The sequence below is a fragment of the Sarcophilus harrisii genome, chromosome 5 (genome assembly GCF_902635505.1).
Source record: "Sarcophilus harrisii chromosome 5, mSarHar1.11, whole genome shotgun sequence".
NCBI classification, from domain to species: Eukaryota; Metazoa; Chordata; class Mammalia; order Dasyuromorphia; family Dasyuridae; genus Sarcophilus; species Sarcophilus harrisii.
Genome location: NC_045430.1, coordinates 223,148,600 through 223,176,285, shown reverse-complemented (window position 1 = coordinate 223,176,285; position 27,686 = coordinate 223,148,600). Strand labels below are relative to the sequence as shown.

The 27,686-nt window shown below is 33.5% G+C and overlaps 1 protein-coding gene across 2 annotated transcripts in view; it reads right to left on the bottom strand.

The window, feature by feature from the left end:
• The window catches only part of KIF5B (kinesin family member 5B), a 63,064-nt gene that overhangs the window by 26,684 nt on the left and 8,694 nt on the right, over positions 1–27,686 (bottom strand). For both annotated transcript variants that reach the window (XM_031939742.1, XM_031939743.1), the window contains exons 2-14: positions 19,694–19,781; positions 12,540–12,613; positions 11,373–11,477; positions 10,265–10,313; positions 9,745–9,800; positions 9,563–9,650; positions 9,316–9,440; positions 6,447–6,551; positions 5,256–5,401; positions 4,300–4,448; positions 2,673–2,866; positions 904–972; positions 249–455 (exon numbers count right to left, since the gene is read on the bottom strand). In XM_031939742.1, the coding sequence (XP_031795602.1) occupies positions 249–455; positions 904–972; positions 2,673–2,866; positions 4,300–4,448; positions 5,256–5,401; positions 6,447–6,551; positions 9,316–9,440; positions 9,563–9,650; positions 9,745–9,800; positions 10,265–10,313; positions 11,373–11,477; positions 12,540–12,613; positions 19,694–19,781 (1,455 nt within the window). The remainder of the gene's footprint in view (positions 1–248; positions 456–903; positions 973–2,672; positions 2,867–4,299; positions 4,449–5,255; positions 5,402–6,446; positions 6,552–9,315; positions 9,441–9,562; positions 9,651–9,744; positions 9,801–10,264; positions 10,314–11,372; positions 11,478–12,539; positions 12,614–19,693; positions 19,782–27,686) is intronic.

Here is a 27,686-nt window from a genome sequence, read left to right as displayed (position 1 = left end):
TTGCCAACAATGGAAGAATAAAAAACAAGAAAGTTTATTTATTAAATAAGAAATTATATAAGTTATAACTTTTATATTTCTGGCTAATCTATATAATATAGAGTAAGAACTAGTGACTGAGAGCTTAGGACTATGAGCATCATTGTACAATCCAAAAGTAAGAAATTTAAGTAACTGCCAAGTAAAAACTATTAAAGACGGAAATGTATTAAATCATTAAAAAAAGGGAGCATGGGGTGGTTTCTTACCGATTTCTGATTCAATTCATCGCTAAGTAACTCATACTCCTTGGCTTTGTCTTCAACTTCCTGAGACTTCTGATCATAGTTAACTGCAAGTTCCTCCAGAGCTTGCAGCACCTCTTTTACTTCTTCTTTGGAGGCATCATTTTCTGCCTGAAGGCGATTCAGTTCAGCTTGCATATTATCTTGGTCCCTTCTTGTAGATGCTAGAAGCTGTTAAGAAGATCATATGTGGTCATTTCCACCAAAGTATTAACACAAGAAAAGGCCAAATATACTATGTTTCAACTCTAATCTCCTACATATATCTGTTCTTGAGCACAAGCATACAGTACAGAGATGGGAATCCTGGTAATTTATTAATTATCAAACCCTTCACTGATCTTTAACATTCTCATTTTCATTTATTAAACATATGACTCCATTTAGAGTTACATAGCAATCAGGAATAAAAATTAATGGATTCTAGCGGCAACAACTCTTTCTTTAGGAATTCAGTTTTGCTTAGACATGACAATGTATTTTTAGTGAGATTTAGGGTATGAGGGAAAGGGAATAAGGTCTATAAAGGACTAAAAATGAGGCCTGAATTTGTATAGTTCTAATATTAAGTACATGATAAAACTGAAACTTTATAGGGAGGTAAGCAGGTGAAACTTACCTCTTCTTGATCCAACATTTGTGTCTTCAATTTTTCTACCAACTGGCTCTGCTGATTAATTTCTTCATCCTACAATTTTTTAAAAAATCAGCTTTTAAAAAGTCTCAAAAATTTGTTGTAATTTTGGTTAGTTGATAGTTATAAAATAATTAAGCACACATGTAAAATGTAAATAGAAAAATAACTTTCTGAAATTTCAAATTAAAAAGTACAAGCAAACTCTTATTTTTACATACTAAAAACAAATGTTTTTGTCATATAGAAAAACATGCTAGGCCAGAGACATTTCCCCAAATTCAAAACAATTCAATTTTTTTTCTTGAGAAAAATAAAATGTTACTATTTTTTTTTGAAGTAGCCATTGCTACAATAAATGTATAATTTATTATACTACAAAGAAACAAAGAATTTTTTTTAACCAAAACCTTTTCTTACAATATTTTAAATGACCATAATTATTGCTATTAAGATAACAATTTAAAACACTTTGTATATATTGATTCATTTAATCCTGACAATAATCCTGTGAGATAGATATAATCGGGACTGTACCCCTATTTTAAAAGTGAGGAAAACTGAGGCTAAGTTAAATGATCATCATCATATAACTAGTAAGTGTCAGAAACAGGACTTGAATGTAGATTTTACAAAGTCCAAGCTATAATTGAAAAATAATGAATACCAAGTTAAGTTTTACACAATTTTTGAAATGTCACAGTACTGAAATGTCATATTATGGAAACATTTCAAATTGAGGCTACACACAATAAACACATAACTATTTCCTCATTTCTTATTTTTCACTTTCACTGCTCCCACCGGATTGCTTTCCCTCTAGAGCACATTTAAAAACTATTTTTAACATTACCAACACTCCACAATGTCTTCATGCTTTCCTGACATCCTCCAGTCCTACTGGGTGTTACATTTTAGCTCTCCTAAATAGTATCCCTGTTTCTTATCTTCTTTCTACACTGCTCTCAAACTGATACTCCCTAAAGATATTTAACCATATCACTACTTTATGCAGATATCTTCAGCTGTTCTTTATTGCCACTAAAATAAAATATAATTCAAATCCTCAACATAGTATAGTTAAAGGCCTTTTTAATATGACTCCTTTTTCTCATTACAACCATAGTTTATATTATTCCATTTTTTGCCTTCTTCATCCTACTCAAATGGATCTACTCCCTACACACAACTGTTCATCCCCTTCCTTAGAGGCCTCTGCGTAGTAGAATCTCATGTCTGGAAGGCACTCCAGGTAAACTCTTATCAACTTCCTGGAATTCCTGCTTCCTTTAAAGTCCAACTGAGATTGCATTTTCCATATGAAGCCTTTTTTGATTCCCACCATTATTAATTTTCTCTCCTTCCTGAAATAGATACGTTGTACTTACTTACTTGTGGAAGATATTGTCAGCTTCTCCTCACCCTTTCCATTGAAATGTAAGCTTCTCAAGGGAAGATACTTATGTTTGTACATACAGTTTCTAACACTTAATAGGAACTTAATATATTTTCCCTGAACTTAGTGAAATTATCTGACCAACATGGTTTCAGAACCAGTGATATAATAAATTTGCACAATGGTATAATGCAAACCCACACATTACAAAATCACACATCTGCCACAGATATAGATGTAAATAAAAGCAAAGAAATTAAATTAAATGAGGTTATTAGGATATCCAAATGAAAACAATCTGTTAAGAGGCAAATGATATGCACAAATTCAAACAATTTTGAATAAGAACAATTTCTACCTTATCATCAAGCTGTTTGTACAATTTAGCTATTTCTTCTTCACACTTTCTTCTTTCAGCGTCAGTAAAGTTTCCTGTAACTCCTATTGTGGCTGCTGGTTTATCATTGATGACAGTAATATCTTTATCCACTGCAAAGGCTTCTAAGTTGGCTTTCTCTTTGTCAAACTGTTCATCAACTGGCACAGTCTCCCCTTAAAGAAGACACAAGAATAACTATTTAATAAACAAAACATGTTCAAAACTGAACTCATTAATCTTCCCCTATACACCTCCTTGTCTATGCTTATCACATTTGAATTATACTTGTCTTTTGTATCTAATAAGTCACCAAAACCAGATAATTTTCCTTTGAAAAATGTCTTTTCAGTTTCACTATTATCACCTTAATCTGGGCTCTCACCACTTCACATGGAATATTCCAAGAGTTTCACAATAGATCTTCCAACTCCATCTATTCTGATAATGCTGACAAGCTAAGCCATCACCCTATTCACCCACACTGTCCCTTGCCTTCACACCAAGTCACAAAGGTTTTCAAGGTACTCCACAATCTACCATTAACCTTGACTCTCCATTTCCATTATTTCCAACATGCCTTAGTCAAATTTGGAGATGTGCCTGCAAATAAATTATACTTGTTCCTTATTCTCTTTTCTCATATTGCTCTTCTACCAAAAAAAAAAAAAAAATGGCCTTCTTTATGCATTCCTACCTATCTATCCTGTTCACTGTTTAAAACAATAGTTCTTTCAGTTTCCCTAATTATTCTAATAGCTGCTTTTTCTTTTGAAACCCTATAGCACGTTAGTATATATCATACAATTTAGTCTTTAAGCTTATAAATACAGCTTCTACTTTTCAGTGCTTTTATATCCACCAAAAACAATATTGGTCATATAGATACTGAATACCTATTAAATAACTGAAATTGTCTACCCAAATACTGAAAAAATGTAAATATACAAAAACCCAGTATCACTCATGGAAATTTAGTCATGCTAGTAAATAACTATAAATTAAATAGTATATTAACTGTTAAAGACATTTCCCTGACACTGTTGTAGTGGTGACTAATTCTTTAAGTATGAAATATGTCCTTTCGTATTATTTAATCTTGTAAATATAAAATGTTTCTTTTTAATCAACTACCTATACCTACTCCTGGAAATTCTAGATCCCTGTTCATTTTTGGTGTTTAACCTATTAATTATTATCTCCTCCTTACTACTAAAAAGTAAAGTAGAGAAATGACCACCATATCCTAAAGTTATCCTAGTTAAAACCAGATATGCCAAGTATTGATATGGTTATGAAAAAGCAAATAAAGTCATGTAATTCAAAATTTAAACTTGATATTTAGCAGAATTTTGATACCTTTTTTACCTCCTTTTGCTTCAATTATTTTGGGTCATTTTGTTAGAGAACCTAACTAACTAAATGATAGTTAATGAGAACATTTAACATTTTCTTCTTAAATACCAAATCATTTTCAAAGTTGTCTAAATGACAATTACTTTGGTTTCTATTTTAATTTACCTTAATATTGGATTGCCCAATATTTTAAACAGCTATTCTATAGTTATGGGCTCACCAGCATGAAAATGTGATAGCTTAATTTCATTACCATTGCGCCATCGATTGAGTTCATTTTCTAGCCACTGAATGGTGTTACGTAATGTCTTGTTTTTTTCTTTTTCCTTTTCATATTTTTTCTTCCATTGTTCTGCAGTTAGCTCCACATTAACACAAACTGTATTCTTTATTGTCTTGGCTCTAATGAAATTGGAAAAAAATTAAACAGGAATGAAACTAACTATTTTCAAATATGGCTACTTTCCAAATGATTCTATAACTATGTAATAAAACGTGTATACAACTTAGTTAAATACATTTTAGAATGAATACAGAAAGCTATTTACTCAAACAGAAAGGGACTACTTTAATGTATATTTAAGATATGATAGTGGGCAGCTTTTGCAAACTGTGGAACAGGTCTTAATGGGAAAGGGAAAGGGGGTGGGGTTTACAATTTTTTTATACTATCTGCAAAGCTGACCTTAAACTATTTTAAGGCTAATGACAAATATTATGATCTGATTCTTTTATGGTCACTGTGAAATTTAAAATATTCCTGATCCAAGAGTATATAATAGCAGCTCAAAATTAACAAACTCTGTCAGAATTATATTGATTTTACTTTATAATCTGATTCAAATTTTTATTTGTCAATCCTTGCAAAATTATATTTTCTTTCCTTAATTATAATTTTAACCTAACTTTCAAAAGAACTGGGTGAAATATAATATTGAATTAACCACCAAATCTGGAGCATCTGTAGTTTAAATATAAAATATGGACTCTTCCAAAAGATATCAATTACATAAAGGTATATATATTTCCATATATTTTTCATATATGTATGTGTGTGTGTGTGTATCAGTTAACTTGAATTATATTTACTTTTAGGAAAAAAACCTATATAGTAAGATTTTATAGGGGCTTTAAGGAAATAAATATAAAAAAGTTTAAACTTCATTCAAATATTTATTAAGATTATAAATTGCATTTTAAATAACTAACCTTTGACCAAACAGGAGTGTAGATTTTGTTTCAGATTCGTTATATGATGATGGGGAACAACAAATAACAATCGTGGTTCTGCAGTTGCCACCTAGTGAATCTTGAAGGATTCTTGTCATTTTACTGTCTCGATAAGGAACATATGTCTACAAAAAAAAAAAAAAAAAAAAAAAAAAAAAAAAAAAAAAAAAAGTGTGTTCATATGGCTTTTAAATATTCAGGATCATTTTTTATAAAGTTCTGAGATAAAGCAAATGAGGTACAAAATTCACTATACAGCAAGACTGTATTGAATATTTTTTCAACGTGTCCATTTAATATTAATTCCCTAATTTAAAGAACAGGAACAAAATATGCTGTTTAACTTCACTACCGCTCTAAAATGGAAATCCAAAACTGGTAACAATTTCATTCATTCAATAAATATTTGAGTAACAGTACAGATCTTCTGTTATATCTTCTGATCTAATTTATAATATTAGAAATGGATCATAGTTTCTGTGTACATATCTAAGATTAGTTTAAAATTTTTTTTCCTCAACAGTATTTTATTTTTCCAATTACATGTAAAGATAGTTTCAACATTCATTTTTGCAAGATTTTGAGTTCCAAATTTTTTTCTTTCTCCTTTACCTACCCTCTTCCCCAAATCAGCAAGCAATCTGATACAGGTTGTATATGTTCAATTATTTCAGACATATTTATTTCTACATTAGGCATGTTGTGGAAGAAAAATCAGAACAAAAGGGGAAAACCAAGAGAAAGAAAAAGCAAACATCAACAAAAAGGTGAAACTAGTGAACTTCCATCCACATTCAGTCTCCACAGTTCTCTTTGGATATGGATAGTACTTTCCATCTCAGGTCTACTGAAATTGTCCTGGATTATCATTTTGTTAAGAGCCAAGTTTATCATAGTTGATCACCATACAATCTAGCCGATACTGTGTACAATATTCTCTTGGTTCTGCTCCCTTCACTTAGCATCAGTTAATGAAAGTCTTCCCAGACTTTTCTGAAATCAGCCTGCCCTTCATTTCTTACAGAACAATAATATTCCATTACATTCATATACAATAATTTATTCAGCTATTCCTCAATTGACAGGCATTCATTCAATTTCTAATTTCTTGCCACTACAAAATTTAATTTTTAAATTTAAAAAAGGACAATAGCAGTCCATAATACTTACACTACTCTCAGCCAAAGCAGAAATGACATTTCCAAGAGCAGATAGAGACTTGTTGATGTTTTTAGCTTCATCCAGCACAGCACCTTCAGCCCCAGTTTTACTAACCTATATGTATAATTAAAAAAAAAAATTAAAGCACAAGAAAGTTCAAGTTAAAAATTATGCTCTTTAAAGATGCTGCTATCTGAGACAAATAGTGTGACACAGCATATAAAGGAAGGCTTTGAAACCAGGAAAACATAATTATTCTGAAACATAATCAAAGGGTTGTTGTTTTTTTAGTAGTCATATCCAACCCTTCATGACTCCCATCTGGGGTTTTCTTGACAGACATTGAAGTGGTTTGTCATTCTTTCTTCAGTTTATTTATTTGACAGATGCGGAAACTGAGGCAAACTAGATTAAGTGACTTGTCTATGGTCATACAGCATGTAAGTGTCTAAGGCCAAATTTGAACTCAGGTCTTACTGACTTTATCCACTACTCCAGCCAGCAAAAGCATTTAATCTCTTACCATTCCATGTAAATTTCTAAGAATCTACCAATCTATTTTTCTTTTAGTTTTTATGAGAATTTCTCAATGTTTTTGAAATCACAGCTCACACTCCTACTACCCCCAAAGCCATTACTATTTACTCCCAGCAAAGTCTTTATTATTTACTAGTGATACCATAGTTACCTTGATATTTTTTATATACTTCACTTTTGAAAAAGATTATATGGGAGGAGAGGATAGTGCAGGGCTGGCAGACAGTGTTACTAATATAATAACTCTTTGCCCCTTTTTAACATATTTGTATTATAATCATTACTATATTCATTCTGTCTCTTCACTACAAGGTTCAAGAGGAAAGGGACTATATATCTTACTTAAGGATTGGAAATCCTATTCTGCTCATAGTTAGTGATGAAATGGTTACTGACATAATGGCAGTACTTTATAGTACAGAAGGAATACTTAAGTATAAATATTTAAAAATTTTTATCATTTTGTTCTTTTATTGCAACCTTGAGCTCTGCATGTAAATCTACTGTTTTTTTTTTTCTTTCAATATGTTACATTTGTTGCTCTTAACATAGGAGATTACAAATTTGGGAGAAAAGTGATAATATCTAATTTACTTGTGCTAAATAAGGTTGAGGGACATAGAGTACAATGGCCAGAAAATACTATCTAAAATGATTTCTTCCTTTAAAAATGAAATATTTAGATAATAATTTCAAATGAACAGTGGCTTGAATAAAGTTTAGATCATCTTGACAGAGAAGAAGATAATCTTAATTTCACTAAGGTTAATCACACAATGAGACATGACAGAAATATATAATTATAATACATATAGATATATGACAAATGCACCAGAGAGGCACAAAATCAAATGATATATTAAGAATGAGAAGAGAAAAGCTATTATTCTAAGAATGGGTGAGATCCCATTTTATACATGGGAAGTTAAGGCTAAGAGAACGTAAACTGCTTGCTAGGTCTTCTGTATTTTGATTCCTATTCCAAGAAAACTCTTTCCATTGCACTCAGAACTAAGATAAGTGGCCTGGGACAAATAACTAGAATATTCCAAGCACCAAAAACTGAAAGCTAGGTCTCTAGAGGCCCTCTAATTGAAACTATCTGTTTTACAGATGAGGAAACCAAGTCCCATGTAAATGCACTTAATCTCCCAAGGTTATACAGTTCTAAGTGGAAAGGCAAAGATTTAACCCCAGGGCCTCAGATTCAAATCCAGTACATTCTCCATATACTCCACCATTACGTTTCTATGTCAGAGGCAAGCTTTGAATCCAAATATCTGTAATTCTAACTCCAGCACTTTCTGTACCATGTCATATGGCTGAAAACAGATCATCTTTCTCTCAAAAGGTTAATAATCTGTTATGGATACACACTCATTAAACAAAAACTGTATTATCCATGTAAAAAGTAGCACAGTGTAGCATTCAGAGCAATCTGTGCAAGACAGCAGACCCAGATTCTACCCCCCAAACTTTCACTAGCTACCTCCATGCATCTAATAAACCACATTTTGGAATCTTATTTTCCTTAGATTTTGATTTCTAAAAATACTCCTATTTACACTGCTATGTATACTTTAACTCTAAATTAAATTAACTAGGTGATTTAACAATATAAACTAAAATAAGATGGGCTATAAATATTGGCTTGAGTTTTTATTTATAGTTTTATGTCAGAAGCAGGACCTGAAATCATGTTTTAAAAATGTGTAGACTTTGAGTAAGTAAGGAAAAGCAAGGAAAATAAAAGCAAATCCAAAGAGGCAAGAATGTCTATGAAAAATACTGATGACAATGAAAAGAGAAGCCTAGCTTTAAAAGGGGTAATAAAGTTGGACAGGCAAAGGAAACAAGGTAGTTGTAGATGCTCTGAAGATAAAACAATTCTCTAAACATTAAAATATAACTAAAATCTGAAATTCATCCACTTTTCAACAAACTATCAATAGATATTTTTGAAGTACTTAATATATAAACAGTCTACTCACATATATAATATCAAACAGAACTTAGTCAACCAAAATAAAACCTGAACATACCTACAATGCAAACATTACCAAATATTCAGATCAAGTATCTGATTATAAATAAGGGTATGGAATATTACAGAATCATGGCCTCCTTACAATTCAGTGGTACTGGTTGATTACACTATCAAATTAACCATGTCATGACCAATGTCAATTGTTTATAGGGGCTGAACTATAGACTATATATTATTTTACATATTTTCCCCCAAAAGATTTAATAAGGTATACAAAATATTACATAATAACAAGAAATTCAGGTATGTGTGTTTGTACCTAGAGAAATATTTTTTAAAAAGAAAAAAAGTTACCTTTTCACTACCAGCCAAATCTACCAGATAAAGTTTCCCACTCAGTTTCTGTTCTGTTTGAGTATTTTCTTGTTTTACATTAATAAGAAAGATACTGTGACTTCTAGAGCTATGTTCATTCATATCTATAATGAAAACACATGAAAAGAATTGTATGAATTAGTAATTTTCTCTCATCAATAATTTAAAATGGCATATTTTACACTGAAAACACAGATTTGTTTTTAAATTCAAATATTCTACTTACTTGTAACTGCTACATGTCTATTAGATTTTCCTTCGTCTATAGTATCCATAACCTCATCTGGACTACATACAAATCGCTCTGTGCAACCCTTGAAAATAATTTTTAAAGTATTAAAATTATTTTCACATCACTATATGTTTTTTCTCTTAAAAAAAAAATCATTCCGTAAATTTTATACATACCTTTACGTAGGGAACTCTGTTTTTGTCCTCATGAACAGAAAGATTGGTCTTTGAAACTGAAATGGGAAAACATTACTTGTCAGATGATAACTAATGTCCTCTAAAATGTAACATTAGCTAAGAAACTGCTATTATATAATTTTTCTCCCTCTGAGCAGTATGACAAAAAGACAAGAACCATTATTTTAGAAATACCTTCAAAAGCATTTGGGGGTGGGGGTGGGGGTGGGAGAAGAGAAATAAAAGACTACCCCATCATCACTGCCCAAAGAGATTTAAACAATCAATACTCAAAATTTTAGATATACATAAATGTATGCTTCTCATTATATTATCAAAAGACACACAACTGTTATTTACCAGAATAATTTTAAAATGTCATCTTCTGTAATTTAATATACGCTAACTAAATGCTTTTCCATCTATAGGAAAAAAGAAAATTTTCAGGTTCCTTCAGACAAAACACAGATTACTACTGTTATTCTAGGAGAGATAAAAAATGGGGAAGAGTACAACTTACCATCCAAAAGGTCCCTTATTTTATCCAAATATATTTCAAAATATGATACCTAAAGGAAAAACAGAATTTAAAAAAGGAAAAAAAAAAATCAATTATCACTAAAATTCCTTAATACATGTTATTAGTCTATACACAGAGGAAGTAAAAAGATAATAGTTTTGTCTTTTTCCTTTCTTTATTCCATCTTTTAAAAAGGATCAGATTTTTCCACCTGAAAAAAACTGAGAATCACCTATTCCAACCTTCTCACTTTTATAGTTGAAAATAAGGATAAAAATTTACAAAAGTTTAAATAATTACCCAGGATGATAGTAGATTTGCCACAATAGTGTGTTAAAAATCTGCAGATAAATAGTTTGCATGTGGTATAGACTGTTTCTGAACAGACTAAGAACATCAAAGTCTACAGTGCAGAGTTATAAACAGCCCCAAGGACCTGTGCCAGCAGGGCTAATTAATATGTCTCTTGTATGGAAGTGTTTATTCTTTCCCATGTATACTGATGGCTGAATATCACCTAGGTGTCTATAGAGAACATGATATATGATTATTCATGCATTTGCTTTTTATTAAGTAATAGTAATATAATGTGGAAGACTTAATGGTGACTGTTTGATATTACATAAATGAGAGTCCCCACGGGTGGGACTCAGGAGATATGGCAATGAAGATATAGGTGTAGATCTCACACTTTTCCTGGTTAGGACCTTGGGAGAGTTTAAACTTATGAAAATAGTCTGTAACCCAACCCAGAAATTGGGTTTGGGAGCCACCCCATCCAGGACAAAGACAAAACTGAAAAAATAGTTGCCCCCAAATAGTTGACATTCTTACAGCTCTAACCCGACGCACAATGGAAGTTGCAATCCATTCAAGGTGAGATATCCATTCAAGGTGAGATATCACCCTGGCCTCCCAGAATCTCATTACTTGATAAAGCACAAGGCACGTACACAAATAATTTTAATAGAAAAGTACAAAGTAAGTCTAAAGCAATGAAGTTGACTTTTCCGAAAACTTAACAACTATAAACCAGACAATTACTTAGATACATTTTAAGTGTCATCATCCTAAAAGCTGAATAAAAATAAATCTCTCAAGAGTTTACCTTAATGTGGAACTCCAAATTTTCATCCATAGAGTAAATATAATTAAAAATATCTTGTACTATTCTTGGAATAATACCCATTCCATCTGGATCATGGAGTTTACCCTGAATGGAACAATAAAAAACATTAGACTTTTTAATGAATTATACACATTTAATGTAAGTAATATAACAATCTACAAGCAAATCCTTTACAACTAAAATGAATCAACAGTGAACAGGATAGAATAAATTAAAATATTAAATATGGCCAGATGATTAAAAAAAAAATTTTTAGACTCCATGGCATATATATATCAAAATATATCAGACCATCACCATGATTCCAAGTATGAACATTATCTTTTACCAGGATACTATTGGGATCATATTCTAATAATTAAGCTTGAATTATTCCAGTTCACTGGAATACTACACATATCTAAAAATGGAAATTCCTTATTTAGAAAAATCTTTTTTCTTTCTCTAGTTCAATTCAAATATTAGAAATGCCTGATCTGTTTTTCACTGGTAACTTTTGTTGTCAAAGTAATCGTCCAAACCAAGTGCTCAACATAAATTGTTTTCTAAAGCAGAAGTGGATTGTGCTCAGACCCCAGGCTCAGAGTGGCACGGTCGATTGAGGCAACCTATTGATTAAAGAGGTGACTTTGTCTTCCCCCCCCCCAAAAAAAAATCAGAGTTAAGCAAACAAAAGCAAACAAAAAATTCCTACTATATTTTATTTTGAACTTTTAGTATATAAGCATTTTAAAATTTCAAAAAAGTTGCTAAGAACTACAGCAGGTGCTTAATATAAATTAGTGACAAGTGTGTCACTTGGATAGGATCTTAAGTCTTTAGAGTCCAACAAGACCAATTTTTATTCTTAATTTACTGTCTAAACTATGCCGAAGAACAATCAAGTTCTAGAAAAGAAGATTATTTGAATTCCATACTTTGTTGCTATACCATAGGCAGATCTACAAATTCTCACTATTTTGTGGCTATAATGACATCACTAATAAAATAAAACTTTAATAATTCTAAATATATTATCTCCAGAAGAGAAAGTAGTAAAATGTCCAAAATAGTTTAAAAATTTTTACTATCAATAGAAAAAACACACTAATGTTTTTGCTATGCTACTCAAAAAAGGAGAGGAAAACTTATTTTACAATTTGTTACCTCCATTGTATGCGTCTTCCCAGAGGATGTCTGTCCATATGCAAATATTGTACCATTATATCCCTCCAGGACATCTATAAGAAATTAAACAACAACAACAAAAAAAGGATTTATATGCTAGGAAATTTCCCTTCCTGTACAAAATTCAGAGAATTGCTTTTAAGTGTTGCAAGAAAATGTGCTCTATTCCTGATTATCAACACAAGAAATCTCGCAAATAATTAAAATACTTAAAAGAACCATCTAAATTCTTATAAATCCAGCAAAATAACCTGGTGAGAAAACAAGTTAATTTTTCCTCAGATGAGTTGATATGTAACAAAGTCTTTCTAAAATTATATAAGAGTTATAAACCTATCAAAATATAAACTTAATCCTCACAACATATAAAGAAGGATCTTTAATTTGAGTATGGTTCCTTTGTCAGAGCAGAATAAAATTTATCTAAGACTTAGTAAAGAAATCCTAGGGAGTTATCTGATGCACACATAGCTTAAGTGATTTGCTCAGGGTCACAGAGACAATAAATGTCAGAACTGGAATTGGATCCAAGGTCTGTTTTCTTGTCAGAAACTGATAAAATTTGTTGGTTTTTTTGTTTTTGTTTTTTTTTACATAAAAGATGGAAGCAGAATGTTTGGCTCATTTAATAAATGTTCAATCTCAGTCAAGCACACTATCCACTGTTTCAATACTTCTACTAAGAAAGAATAAAACCAAACTACTACAAGACCTAGAAATAACCAGATATGAAATATGATGGCTAATGCTCAAAGAGATATTACAAATTGTTAGAACCTACAAATAGAAATAAGTTTATCTTACAAAATTCTCATATTGGTATTCTTTTATTATAAACCTGGAAAATGGGAATTTCATAAATCTTGTTTGTCCTGGCTTCAACTCTAGAATAAAATCATGAATCAGACAACATTCTATGAAATTCCCTGTACCTAAATTATTCTTTATAATATTCAATTATTTTAAAATTCTCTCAATGTATTTTATAAAACACAAACTTATCTCACACATGTAGACAAATTTGTTTCCTTCTTCTCTGATAATCCTGAGTCACTGGCTGGCTTAGGTTTCTAAGTTGAAACCATCTAAATGGTCAAGCTAGTCACCCAGTCACTAAGGCTTAATCACCTAAGTAAGCCTGTAAATCTTGGAGCCATCTTTAGCTGCTTCCAAATTCTGTCAGTTCCACCTGGGCAATATCTCCCATCAGTCCCACTGCCCCTCAATTCCCATTATAACCACCATTGTTCAGAGTCTCTTATCTTCTTGATAATAGTCTCTTAACCAATTCAATTAAATTCAACAGGCATTTATTAAACACCCACAAAGTGCTAGGTCCTGGGAGATACAGCTATAAAACTGAGACAATTGCTGCCCTCAAGGGGCACAGTATTTTGGGGGTAAGGGATCACTCACAACTAGGGGAAATCAGGAAAGGTCTCTTGAAAAGGGTGGTAACTAAAGCTGGGGACTTGAGGAGGAAGAACATTCTAGGTATTGGAGATAGAATGTACAATGGAGGTGGGAAATAATCTCCAGTTCAGGGAACACCATCCACCTTGGTGATAAGGGAAACTATGTTCTATAGCCTTAAGAGGCAGTCTGGAGCCAGAATGTGAAATGCTTCAGTATCAGATAAAGTACCAGACTTGATACTAAAAGCAAAGGGAAGATAACGAAATTTCTTGATCAGAATACATAAAACCTGTATGTATGTATAGGCAAGAAACAAAAAAAGACTGTCCTTAAAGAGAACTCTACTTCAAAAACAGCTTAATGAAGCTCCCTGTATCTGGTCTGGGAGCATGCTGATCACTGTGTAACAACTGGATCTTCAAGGGAAAAATGTACCCATGACAGAGTTTAATCTGCACTTGAAACATTTTTTCTATTGCTTTCTTAAATCTAGTAAATCAAAAAAACTACAAATGAGGCCACTTTCTGCACCTTCCATCAACTCATTATCAAGTTCAGTCTGAATCAAACTTCTTTGCTTCTCCAAGTTTTCCAGCAAAGAAAAGTCATCAATTTTAGTTCTTTTTGCTGGAGATGTACCTTCTTTGTCAGGGGCATCAAAAATCTCTTTTCCTTTATGTTTATGTTTTTTGCCCTTGTCCTCTTCTGAAGAATGTTCATCTTTCTTATGTATGTTCTTCCTTTTTTCTGTTGACTGCGCTTATTTTGAGATTGGCCCTTCTCTGATATTTCTCCATTTTCTTCATTTATGCTCTTTTCAGAATTATCTGCATCTTCCATCCTAGAGTCAAACTTTGAGGCCTTGAAGCAGTAGCATACAATTGCCTTGATATTTTAAGTTTAATTGTCAGTAATTGGAATGCTAATAAATTCTGGGATACATACAGGCTGGCACAAGGAGTTGGATGGTCTTCCTCCCCAAGGTGGCCATTTTGGACTTCCCGACTCCTTTGTGGCAGCCCACTTTCTGGAGTATAAATGTTCACAGTGAAAATGTAACCATCAGTTCTGGCCAACATGAGCTGGCACCAACACACCCCTGCTCTTGTTTGCTTGTCAAGATCCATCCTTCACCTGACTTCCACATCTATCCTCGACTCAAAATTCCTTACTGATCTCCTATTGAATATAACTTTTTTTTAAAATTGTTTTCAGTTCCAAATTCTCTCTCTTCTTCTAACTTCTTCTTTACCCATTGAGAAAGCAAGAAATATGATAACTATTATATGTATGAAACTTATGCAAAACATTTCCACATTAACTATATTGTGGGGAAAAAAAGAAAGAACAATAAAGAAAGGAAAATACACTTCTATCTACTCCACCAGGGTCTTATCTGAAGACGAAGAACATTTTACATCTTGAATCCTTCGGAATTTCAGGGATCATTGTATTGATCAGAGCTACTAAGTCTTTCTCAGTTGATGTCTTTACAATACTGATACTATTGTGCAGATTATTATGCTAATTTTGCTTACTTCAATTTATATCAGTTCTTATCATTTTCCCCAAATTTTTCTGAAGTCATCACCTTCCTAATTTCTTGCAGTACAATATTTTATCACATTTATATACAATACACAGTATTATGTATGTCTATGTTATGAAAAAAAAAAAACTTGTTCAGTCATTCCCCAATTGGTATTCTCTCAGTTTCTGATTCTTTGTCACCACCATAAGAACTGATATAAACATTTTTTGTGCCTTTGGGTTCTTTTCCTTTGATGTCCTTAGGGAATAGATTTAGTAGTGGTATAGTTGGATGAAAGGTATAGTTGTATAGCTCTTTAGGATTGATTCCAAATTGTATTCCAGAATGGTTGGACATGTCTATTACTTCACCCCTAAGTGCATTAAGTATCTCTACTTTTTCATATCCCCTTATTTTCCTTTTCTATCAACTTAGCCAATCTAATAGGTATGAGGTGGTATCTCATGAGTTATTTTAATTCACATTTCTCTAATTATTAGTGATTTAGAGCATGTTTTCATATGACTGTTGATAGATTTGGTTTTCTTCTCTGAAAGTTCCCCCATATCCTTTCACAATTTATCAAAGGGGCCTACTGAATATATAATAAAGTCCAAACTTCTTAGTTTAGCATCTAAGTCATTTTACAACCTGGTACTCCCATAATTCAATAAAAAATATAAAACATTTATCATTTGAGAGATCATCTTAAGCCCTGGGGAAATTGCAAATTTTAGATAAGACACATTCCTTGTCCTAAAAGTCACATTTAGTGAGAAAAGGGGGAGTCCATATGACACAATCATAAAGGTAATGCCACAATCTATGTTGGAAAGGGGTAGAACAAAGTGCTATATAAGATTCAAGGTCCAAAGTCACTTATAATCAGGGAAAGAAAGTTTCATGAAGCCTTATCTTAATCCATTCTATATGAACCACATTCTAGCCAAATTGGAGTAGCTACCATCCCAAAGAAGTATTAAGCCCTTCTCCACACTGTTGTTTTTCTCCATATTACTCAATGTACCTGGAAATCCCTTCCCATTACACAGGCCTTTTAAAATTCAAGGTCCAGTTCTTCTATGAAGCCATCACTGATCCCAGCACTTGGAAATATGTCCTTCTAACTATCTCGGATTATATTCCTCTCATGTTATTATGTTATAGTTCATCCCAGTTACTGCATGGTTATGATATAATGTTGCATAGCTGCGTGTATGTTATAGTCTACCAGAAATCTTATTAACTCCAGGAAGGCATCTTTTTATTTCCCTTAATGAAAAAATGTACTTAAAAGAAGCCAGTGTTGCTATACAGGAATCTGTGTTATGTGGTGGTATTCTGTTGTTTTTCAGCTGTGTCCCACTCTTTGTGACCTATTTTGGGGTTTTCTTGATAGACATACTGGAACAGTTTGTCATTTCTTCTCCAGCTCATTTTACAGATGAGGAAAGTGAGGTAAATAGGATTAAGTGACAAGCCCAGAGTCACACAATCCAAAGTCACACTTAGGCCAGATCTGAAATCAGGATGATGACTCTTCCTCACTGGCACTTTTATCCACTGCATCACCTAGCTGTACATGTGCAAAATATGGAAGGAGAGGCAAGAAAATCAAGGGCTGTAAAAAGGCATGTAAGAGCAATGTTATTATATCAGTTGAGTACTGTACAGTTTTTTATGGTGATTTCACATCTATTATTTTATTGTTCTCTCAAAACAGTGCTGAATTAACAGGCATACAATAGTATTTATATTTTCTACACATAAAAAGGCTGTGCTTAGTTCACAACAATATTTCCCACCTGGCTGCTCTCCTGGACTTCAGTACTGTCTCCAGAAATTCAGCTTAATGAAAAGACCACATTAACTCTGAAACTCAAGCCTCCTTATTACCCCCTGCCCTTGGGACCTCTTCCTCCCTTTGACTGCACAGGGTGGATGGGTAAACACCAGGAGAGGCAGGGTAGCAACCTCTTCATTTCCCATCCAGCTACAGGACTTAATCGCTCCCTCTGTCTTCTCCCCTTACCTCTCTTTTTTGTGTATTTTCTCCCCCCATCAGATCAGCTGAGCTCCCTTAAATTAGAGAAGTTAAACTGTCTTTTGCCTGTCTTTGTGTCCTAGGACTGAGTCCACAGTAGCCACTTAGTAAAAGTTTATTGACTGAAAATTGCTAAGGAGAAAAAAGGCCATTTAAAAAATTTGTGATCAAAGCAAGAAGTAATGGGACCAATTCTCAAGGAAGATACATTTTTAGTTATGGAACCAAGCTGCTGAAAGTACTTGAAAATTTTGTCTGAGAGTTACTTCCAGTAATAGTTTAAAGACTGGATATATAACAATGTCTTAATTTTAAAAAGAAGTACATGGCAACTTTCAAAAAGTATAACTAAATATCTCTATGATATATATGAGTCCTTAAGAAACAATGGGATGAGAACCATGAGTCAAAACTGATTTACAAAAAAAAATAAATGGCATTAAATTAAACTGACTCTTTATAATAAATACAATAAACTAGATATCCCAGAAACTCCAAATAATCAGGTATAATGAGGAAGAGCTGGGTTCAAATCCTCCCTGAGACAAGAACTAGCTGTGTGACCCTATGTAAGTCATTTATCATCTCGGCTCGTTTCTGATATGTAAAATAAGAAGGTTTGATCTAATGAACATTTTTCCCAATCTAAACCTGTAGTCCACTGACTAAGTTCTTCATGAAATGGAGTGTGTGATTGTACAGTTAGTCAGAGTTGCAACTGATTATATAATTGTACCCAGGTATTGACTAATGTATTGAGCTTATAAAGAGGAAGGTTTCCAGAGGGTTCTGACAAAACTCTTTTCCTAATATATATTTTTTTAAATCACTTATATGAAGTCATTTTGCATACTCATGAATCAATTAGAAAGCATTTATTAAGTACCTACTAAGTGCAGGGTATTTTACTAGAAATCTGATGAAAAACTTAAGAGAGCTAATTAATAAGAACCGATATTTAAAAACAATCTTTAAAGGTTAGTATATATTGGTTTAAATCAACAAAATGAGTTAAATTCTTGCACTTAAGTTAAAAATTCAATTTGCATGAGTGCTTAAGGATAAGACTGGAAGACCCTACTTGATAGAAATTCACCAGAAAAAGATCTGGGGTTTTTAGCTGATTGCAAAGCTCAATGAATCAAGTGTGTGTTAGGTAGCCACTAACCCTGCTAAAGCAAAGAACCAACAGCATTAATTACAAAGTAATTATGAGAAATAATGGTACCAGTAAATCTAAATGTAGGGGACCTAAAAATAATAGCACAAGAAGAATAGTGGAATTGAAGCCATTCAGTTTGAAATGAGGCATTTAAAAAAAAAATTATTTGTGGGAATAAAATGAATTTAAGAAAGTCTGAGGTGTCAATTCAATGTGAAATTCAGCTTTCTAATGATTAGTACAGTCTTAACAAAGGAATGAATTGCATTTTAAAAGCAATAAGCCCAAATCACCCAATATAACTGGGCAAGGGCTGGACAGCCATTCAATTTGTTAGGATTGTTAGAGAAGGAAGTCCTACAGAAGTTTAGATTATAAAAAATAGGAAGAACCCTGCTTTTCCTCCCTTCCCCCACCCCAAAAAATCCCTCAAACTGGGTTTATATTAACATAATTTTATGACTTGAAATACATGCACTGGGATCAAATTGTGGCTGAATTCCTTTCCACCTTTCCTGCTTATTGCTAGAAGGGGTCTTTGAAAAGAAAATAATGATGGAGTAGAAGAAGCATGCACTGACATAGAATTGTCATTTTCTTTAAACTGTTGGATATTTGCCTAGTAATTTTGTTTCTTCTGCTCTGTTGCTTTAATTCTAGTTTATTACCTTAAAAACTCTCTTGTGATGTGAATGTTAACATAAAAAGTACAGTAAAAAAATAAAAGTTTTCTCTTTTCAACCTAGCCCACAACATTGTGTTTATAATCATAACCTAGTTTTGTAGAAATTTATGCAGGATCATTTCTTACTAAAGATAATCACCATCATCATTTTGCATTAAAAATACAAAAATTTCCCCCATAATTATTAATTTAGAAGAATCTTCAAAAATATTATCAAGAATGTGAGGTGAGAAGAATCCCAAGATAAAGCTTCAACAAAAAACAATATTTTTAGAAATGGATGAAAAACATTTACCTTTCACTATCTTCTTTGCACAGTCATTATATACTTGCTCCTGTGTGGTGCTTGACTGGAATACACGATCAAATGCATAAGGCTTAGACTGAAGGGGAAAAAAAAGAAAGAAAATTAAATTAAACAGAAAACCCACCAAAGACATATAAGCAAAATACTTACTGAAGTTACCTATAGGGGTGTGAAACTCCCCCAGTAAAACTTTTGAGCAGTCCAAATCAGATTAAAATTTAACTGGGAAATGTTCAACTAAATAAAAATACAATGCCACAAATTAATGTTGATTTATGGAATACTACCTTCAAGAATCTGTTTTTATTTTACTTTTGACACCACTGATCCACATCATCTAGAATAGTGGCAGTACTGAGTTCACCATAAGTCCTCAAATACACACTGATCATGCTTTCTTTGGCATCTACTACCTAAGCAAAAGCTTAGCTGTATCTAGGACTGCATCTAAATGAGTAATCCCATCCTTTCAATTCAGTTCTTATTTAAAGTTCCTACTACATGAAGGATGCTATGTTAGAGTAGACGCTCAAAAGTAGGGCCTGTCACACTGTGGGTCCAGTTGTGCCCCTTTACCTGCCTTCCCAGCCTAGGCTATTTTCCCACGTAAGACCCAACTAAATTCTCAGAGTTCTTCCTTTGGTTTTTAAAAACTCGTGGCAACACAACTTTGTTATTTCTAAAATTGAACTCATTTTCCTCCTGTTCCTCCCAGTCACTGAGACCACAAAATTTCAATAATCTTTGAATTTTTCCTCTTTTATCGCTCATATTCCATCAGATATGCTCATCACCTTCAATGTCCCTCTTCTACATATATCCCCACCCACCTACTTTCCACTCTCATCCCCTCACCCCAGCTCCTTCCAACACCAATCAAGTTAAGAACTTTAATCTCCTACCTGGATTACTACAGTAGCATCCTATCTGGATACCTCACCTTGAGTCTTTTCCCTCTCCACTCCATTCTTTATGAAGCTGCCAAAAGAACATTCTTAATGCACAGGTCTGGCTATGTCACTCCCTTATTCCAAAATATCCAGTGGTACCCTATTATCTAGAGTACAAAATACTATATTATTTAAATTAGTAAAATTAATTATATAAAATATTTAGCTTAGAATTTAAGGCAAAATACAAGTTGACAAGAAACCTATTTTTCCTATATTTATTCACATTCATGCAACATTCAACATATACTTTCCCACACAAAGTAGACTCCACTGGTCCTAGATTCCAAATTTATCTCCACGTGATTAGAATACATTGCCTTCCTTCTCATGCTCATTTGTTGAAATAGCTCTCCTTTCAGAGATCTGCTCAGCTATCTCTTCCAAGCAACTTAGCCTGAAAGTCATTTCCTAACTCACTTCCAAGAACCATTTATTGAGAATTTGGAGTACAGACTACTATACTAGGATATGGGGCAGATGCATGGATAAGCCAGTTCTGGCCCTCACAGCAGTAAAGAAAATTTCTCCCACTTTTGTACATTTTCTTAAAAGAATTCAGTCTGAATCTCTTCCCTCCGTCATTGCATTTTTTTCTGTGCACTTTTTTGTGCATGTTGTATCTTATCTTTGTTCACCCTCTAAGTCCATAAACTCTTCCACCAGCAGGGGCTATGTTCTCTGCTCTAGTGCTTCTGACACCACCTCACATATGGTAGTTTCATTAATGTTTGCTGAATTTAAAATGCATCATATGGGAATGCATGAGATTTAATTTATGTTTCAATACGTGCATTTTTATACCTGATGCTCTTATACTTAAGCTTATTTATAATATACTACATATAGTTATTGCTACACACATAGCATGCATCATTTATTCTGCATACTTTCTACAACTATTCAAGAAATGAAAACTAGTTTAACTTAAGCAAATCATTAAGAAATGACACATTTATCTTACTTTTATCTATTGAGCAATCCCCAAACTTTGACTTCATACAAATCAGCCAATGTTTTCTCTAGCTCCAAAACATCAGTGCCATAATGCGGATACACAGATTACCACTAGTAAGCACCAGCTTTCAGTCATACAAGTTCATCTTGAGTAGATAGCTAAAGTAGGATCAAAATACTTTAGTTTTTTTGGTAGGTGCATTGGGCTGAAGCTGCTTTATGTTTTTTCTTTAGCTTATATTTCCTCCTTTGAACAAAAGATAAGATGGATAGTTTCTGAATATATTTCTTTAAAGAAAGTTTATTTTTATAGCAAGATAGAATAGTTATCAAAAACAAAACAAAAATTTAGCCACCATCCATTTTAATTTTTGTACAAGGACTGAATAATTGTTATTTAAGTAAGAGACTATACATATAATACCCTCAGCCCTACATTCAAATCACCTGGTTGTTTTTGTGATAGTTCAATGTAATATAGGCCTGACAGAGATTCTACATATCTAATATTCCATATCAGGTAAAAAAAGTAATTTTTCAATTCTCCCCTTTGATATTTAATTTGTGATCCTGGACAAAACACAACTTGTCAGTGTCCCAGGCAATTCTGTTAAGATTATAAACTGAAGAAAAGGTATAGATAAGGGTTCCTTTCTAAGGAGTTGCATATCCTACAACTACTACTACCATGATCACTACTACTTCACATTTATATGGAGCCTACTATGTGCCAGGCAGTGTAAAGTGGTAAAGTCCTTTCTCCATGTCCTCCTCCTTTCATGAAAATGCTCTCTGGATACCAAATTTAGTTGCAAGTCAGGACTACAGGTTATGTAGAATTTCTAGAATAAAGTTTTTTTTGGTCTTTAGGCATCCTGAAACTAGTACAATGAAAAAAGCCCTGATTCTGGATTCAGACACTACTTTCTAATACTGACTGCCCACGAATCTTGGGAAAATCCACTGACTATCCCTGGGTTTCAGTTTCTTCATCTGAAAAATTAGAGAATAGATGCGATGCTCCTGAGGTCCCTCCCAAGTCTACATCAATGATTCTATATGATAATCAATGTCCTATTTTTGTTATTCTTTTCAAATATTCAAAAGTTTTAAAAGAAGACTAATAGCATCATATTTTTGGAACTGAAAAGGATGTTAGAAGTCGCTTCATCCCGTTCTTTCATTTTACAGTTGGAGAAACTGAATCTTAGACAGGCTAATAATGACTCACCCAGGGTCACCCACGCTGCAAGAGGGAAGGGAGAGAACGGGAAAACTACTGGACTAAAACATTAAAGATAACCAGCGAATGGAGGGATGGGACAGGGAGATGGAAAGACTAAAAGCCACACATGGCCCATGCAAGTACACAAAGGTAAAAGGACAGAAGACAGCAAGACAGGGCATTTAGCAGTATGTCTGACTGCAAAGATTAAATGGAGAGGAATAATGTTACATAAGGTTCTGAAGGAATGCTGGAACCAGGCAATGCTAAGATAAGGAGTTTCTATTTTATCTTGGAGATGACAGAGGCCCAATAAAGGCTTCTGAAGATGGCAATGACAAGGTCAAATTCATGCTTGAAGAAGGCTGGACAACTGTGCAGAACAGACTGGGGAGAAGAGGGACTGGCAGTGAAGAGATCAATTAGAAGCTAGATGAGAAGTGATAAAAGCCTGAATCAGACTGATAGCTAGGGGAGCAGAGAGTGGCAGGATGTAAGAAATGCCAAGGAAATAAAATCAAAAGGACATGTAAACTGATGGGGATGAAGGGCAAGGGAAAAAGATCAGGGATAATTTGCAAGTTATAAAGTTGAAAAAATCAGAAAGATGGTATTCTCTCTCTCCTAAGAAAAAGGAAAAGTCTGACGAAGGAAGGACTGAAAGGTGAAGATATCCAGCTAACATTCTGGATGTGTTAAAAATGCCAATAGGATACTCAGAGGGAAATTTTGGTAAAGTACAAAAGACATCTGAGAGTGAAGCTTCGGCAAGATGTTGGATTTCAGATCAATCGACAAGCATTTTTTGAGCACCTCTATTGAGCTCTCACTGTGGTAAGGCATATCATCCCACTTAAAAGAGATTCTTGCAACTTTTTCATCCCTCCTTAATTCTCCCACAGTTTTTCACCCCCCCCCCCCTTCTAGCTAAGATTATCCCTATTTCACTGAAAAAATAAACAACCTCTCCCCCCCAACTCTGAGGTCATAAGTAGAGAATTCCCTTTTCTCTTCTATTCCTTATCTAAAATCATTCAGATGCCTTCTACAGTTATCTCCTGGTCACTCTGATTTCACATGAAGAATTGAGATGGCCCTTTCCTTGCAAACCCAAATTCCCAACAAGCATTTATTAATATCTACCACACGCCTTGCACTATTCTAGGGGCTGCTAATACAAACACAAAATAAATAAGTTTCATTGTTTATCCAGGGAGACAAAATGCATGTAAACATATAAAGAATAAATGCAAAATAAATATAGTTTAAATACAACAAAATTAAGATAAAAAGAGGATACTTGAAGGAGAATCTGGAAAGGTTTCAGGCAGAAAATAGAGCTTGAGTTGTATTTTTTTTTTTGGAGGGGGGTTATTATAGCTTTTTACATACAAAACATATGCATGGGTAATTTTTTAGCATTGACCTTTGCAAAAACTACTGTTTCAACTTTTCCCCTCCTTCCCTCTATCCCCTCCCCCAGATGGCAGATAGTCCCATACATGTTAAATATGTTAAAGTATATGTTAAATAGAATATATGTATACATATTTATACACTTATCTTGTTGTACAAGGAAGATCGATTTAGGAAGAAGGTAAAAATAACCTGAGAAGAAAAAACAAAAATGCAACAAACAATAACAGAAAGAGTGGAATGTTATGTTGTGGCCCGTACTGAGTTGTATCTTCTAATGAGGCAGCAGTAAGGAAGAATAAATATTTGACAAAGGTATTCAAAATACAAAATACAGGCAAGGCAGTGCAAAATAATGGAGTTGAGAATGGAAGACCATGTGTGAAGAAGTGAGATAAGGTCAGTTTTGGTAAATTAGAAAGCACAAGAAAGGGAATCATGTATAATGATGTCAAAAAATATAGACTGGTTACAAAAGCTTTAAAAAATAGAAGAGCTTATATTTGATCTGGAAGGCAATAAGGAGCCACTAGTTTATTGAATGGAGACATGTCATGTTCAGGCTTGATTCTGGAAAAAACTTTGGTGGGTGGAAGGGGAAGAAGCCTAAGGCAGGGAGACCAATTGGGAGACTATCATCTTAGTCCAGGAGAGGGCCAGAGTTATACTGGTGTGTAAGTGGAAAGAGAAGGAGACAGGTATGATATATGAAGGTAGAACCAAGACTCTGACTCCAGTCAGACTGACTCCAATGTTAATAACCAAAGTGACTAGAAGAATGATGGAACCTACAACGGGGCGGGGGGGGGGGGGGGGGGGGGGGGGGGGGGGGGGGGGGGGGGAAAGGAAGTCTGTAAGCAGGGTAGGTTTGGGACACAAGATAATAAATTGCATTTTAAATACTTTTATTGGAGATATCTGGGAAATGTCTTAGTAGTCACTGGAGAGCTGCATAGTGATAAACAAAAACCCCTTTTATTGCAATCAATAAATTGAACATTCAAAACTTTGTGCCTCAGTTTATCTTCATTTCGATCATAATGCCTGAGAAACCACTGAGAGAGAAAGAGACCAGAAGTCACAATGAAGATTAAAAAATAGTTTTAGTAGGAATACAGGATAAGCAAATACAGAAGGACAGGAGTTTATGGTCAGATAGGAATTTCAAAGTTATTGAAATTGTGAAACACTTACAGGGTGATAGGTGTGAAACACTTACAGGACGGACATGGATGATGATTCAGCAAAGGAGACTGAAAAGTAATCAGTCAGAATCCACAATCAGAATCAGAATCCAAGGGAATAATGAAAACACAGATAAGTATTTAAGAGTGATCAGAGAGGAGAAGGGAAAGGGAAGGTAAGAGATTTGCATGCAAGTCAAAGGTTAATAGAATATATGAAAATGACTGTTCAGTATATTCTAAGTTGCAGAGAATGAGTATCCTCTGCCATCAGATTCAGCAGCTTGAAAGATCATAGTATCCTTGCAGAGAATAGAGTAGAAGCCAGATTTAAAGAGCCAAAAGGAACAACTGTAGAGGCTTGGCAGTTTGCCACTATAAGCAGGGATTTCTATGACTATAGCTTAAGGGGACAGAAACAGGGTCAAAGGAATTTTTTAGGAAGAGAAGATCTGATTATGCTTTAGATAGCATAGAAGCTGGCAAATAAGGAGAAATTAATATGAGAGAGAATGATTCATGAAGCAACTTCTTATAAGAGAGTATATCAGCCATGGGCAATAAAATACTTATGTTAGCCTTGGCGGCTCTAATAGAATACAGAATTCATTCTATAGCATACAGATGATCAATATGCACTAATTTATGACCCATGTTCAACTATTACTGTCTTTCAATATTCTATTCTATACACTGATATTTGTCTCTTGAGAATTTATATTATATCAACTCATCATAAATATGGCAGGAAAGGAAAAGAAAAATCAAGAGAAATATTCTTTCACATGATCCTCATCTTCTTGCTCCCTCCTTAGGAATTTCTATTTTACTTAGATTATTTCTAAGCTGTAAGACCTCTAAGAAGTTAAAGGAGCTCCAGAACCAACTTGGAGATGAGAATCTATTTCAGGACAAATATAAAATAATCCAAAGGGTCTAATAATCTTCTATTTTATTCGATGGATACTTGGTGAGCATAGGTCTCCTGTCTTCAAAAGTGAATTAAATTGTACTATTTTGGCCCAGTGTCATCTGAACCTTTATATATCTCCAGGGCAACAAGGATTGGTAAAACAGGCAACGCACTTAAATCCAGAAGAGCAAGGATCAGGACAGTCCTGACTCTGACATCTGTGTGAGTGTAGATGAGTCACTTTTGAGTCTCAGTTTCCTCATTTATAAAAATTAGAATACTTCACACCAAAGGGTTGTGAGAAAAGTGCATTTTAAACTGTTGAAAATCTTAGAGCACTATATAAATGCTTGCTATCATTATGAAACCATAAAATGCTTTATAATTGTTGAACTCTTACCATTACCCCTGGGGATAAGCCCGAATCATAATGGAGATAAAACCAAGTAGTACTTATTCATGTTTCACCTACGTGCAATTTTCTGTCAGTCTCCCTAGTCCTCACTCATGTCTTCAACTCCTTTGAAAAGCAGGGAATAAACATTAACTTGATTCTGGAAATCATTAAAAACAGGATAAATGGCTTAGTTATTTTTGAAGACAAGTGATTAGATACTATTATTATCCTATTATTATAGATAAAAATTGATACAGAAGGAATTGTAAACTACTTAGCAGATTAAGTTCATTTTACATTCAAATGAGAAAGTTCATTTTCATATAGTAAGCAAAAGGTTTTTTAGGTTTCCTCCAAAAGAATTTTCAAGTTGATATATTAATTCAGTAGACATTGCCATATCTTTAGCTTAAAGAATCAGAGAAATTGATCAATTTGGAGAAAGGAACATATAGCTCAAACCCTTCATTTTTATTGATGAGAAAAAATCGGCTTCAGAGAAGTTAAGTGAATTGGTCAAAGTCACAGAGTTAATAATCCAGGTAATGTGAATCTACATCAAGTATACTCTTGTGGCAGCTGCCTCCTAAGACTAGCTTCAGAACAAGACCTGAGGAATTCAAACTAGGCGTTATGAGATCATTTAATGAATGATCATGAACATCACTAGTTCTATGCTTTATGCTCTAAGAAAGAAGTCACCTTAACTCTTCAGAGAGAGGAGGGACATACCTTCTTAACTGTGAAATAAGGTTGAACTCATGGATCTCTACAACTGATTTTTGTTCCAAATTTAAAATCCTTTACTTCATTTTCCTTATCTGTAAATTGGAAGCATTGAAAGAGATGTCCTTCCACAACATATCTAGAGAATCATTTAGGGTCACTTAAGCCAAGGCAATGATGGTACAATGAAATTTGTAAATAATATAAATGTCA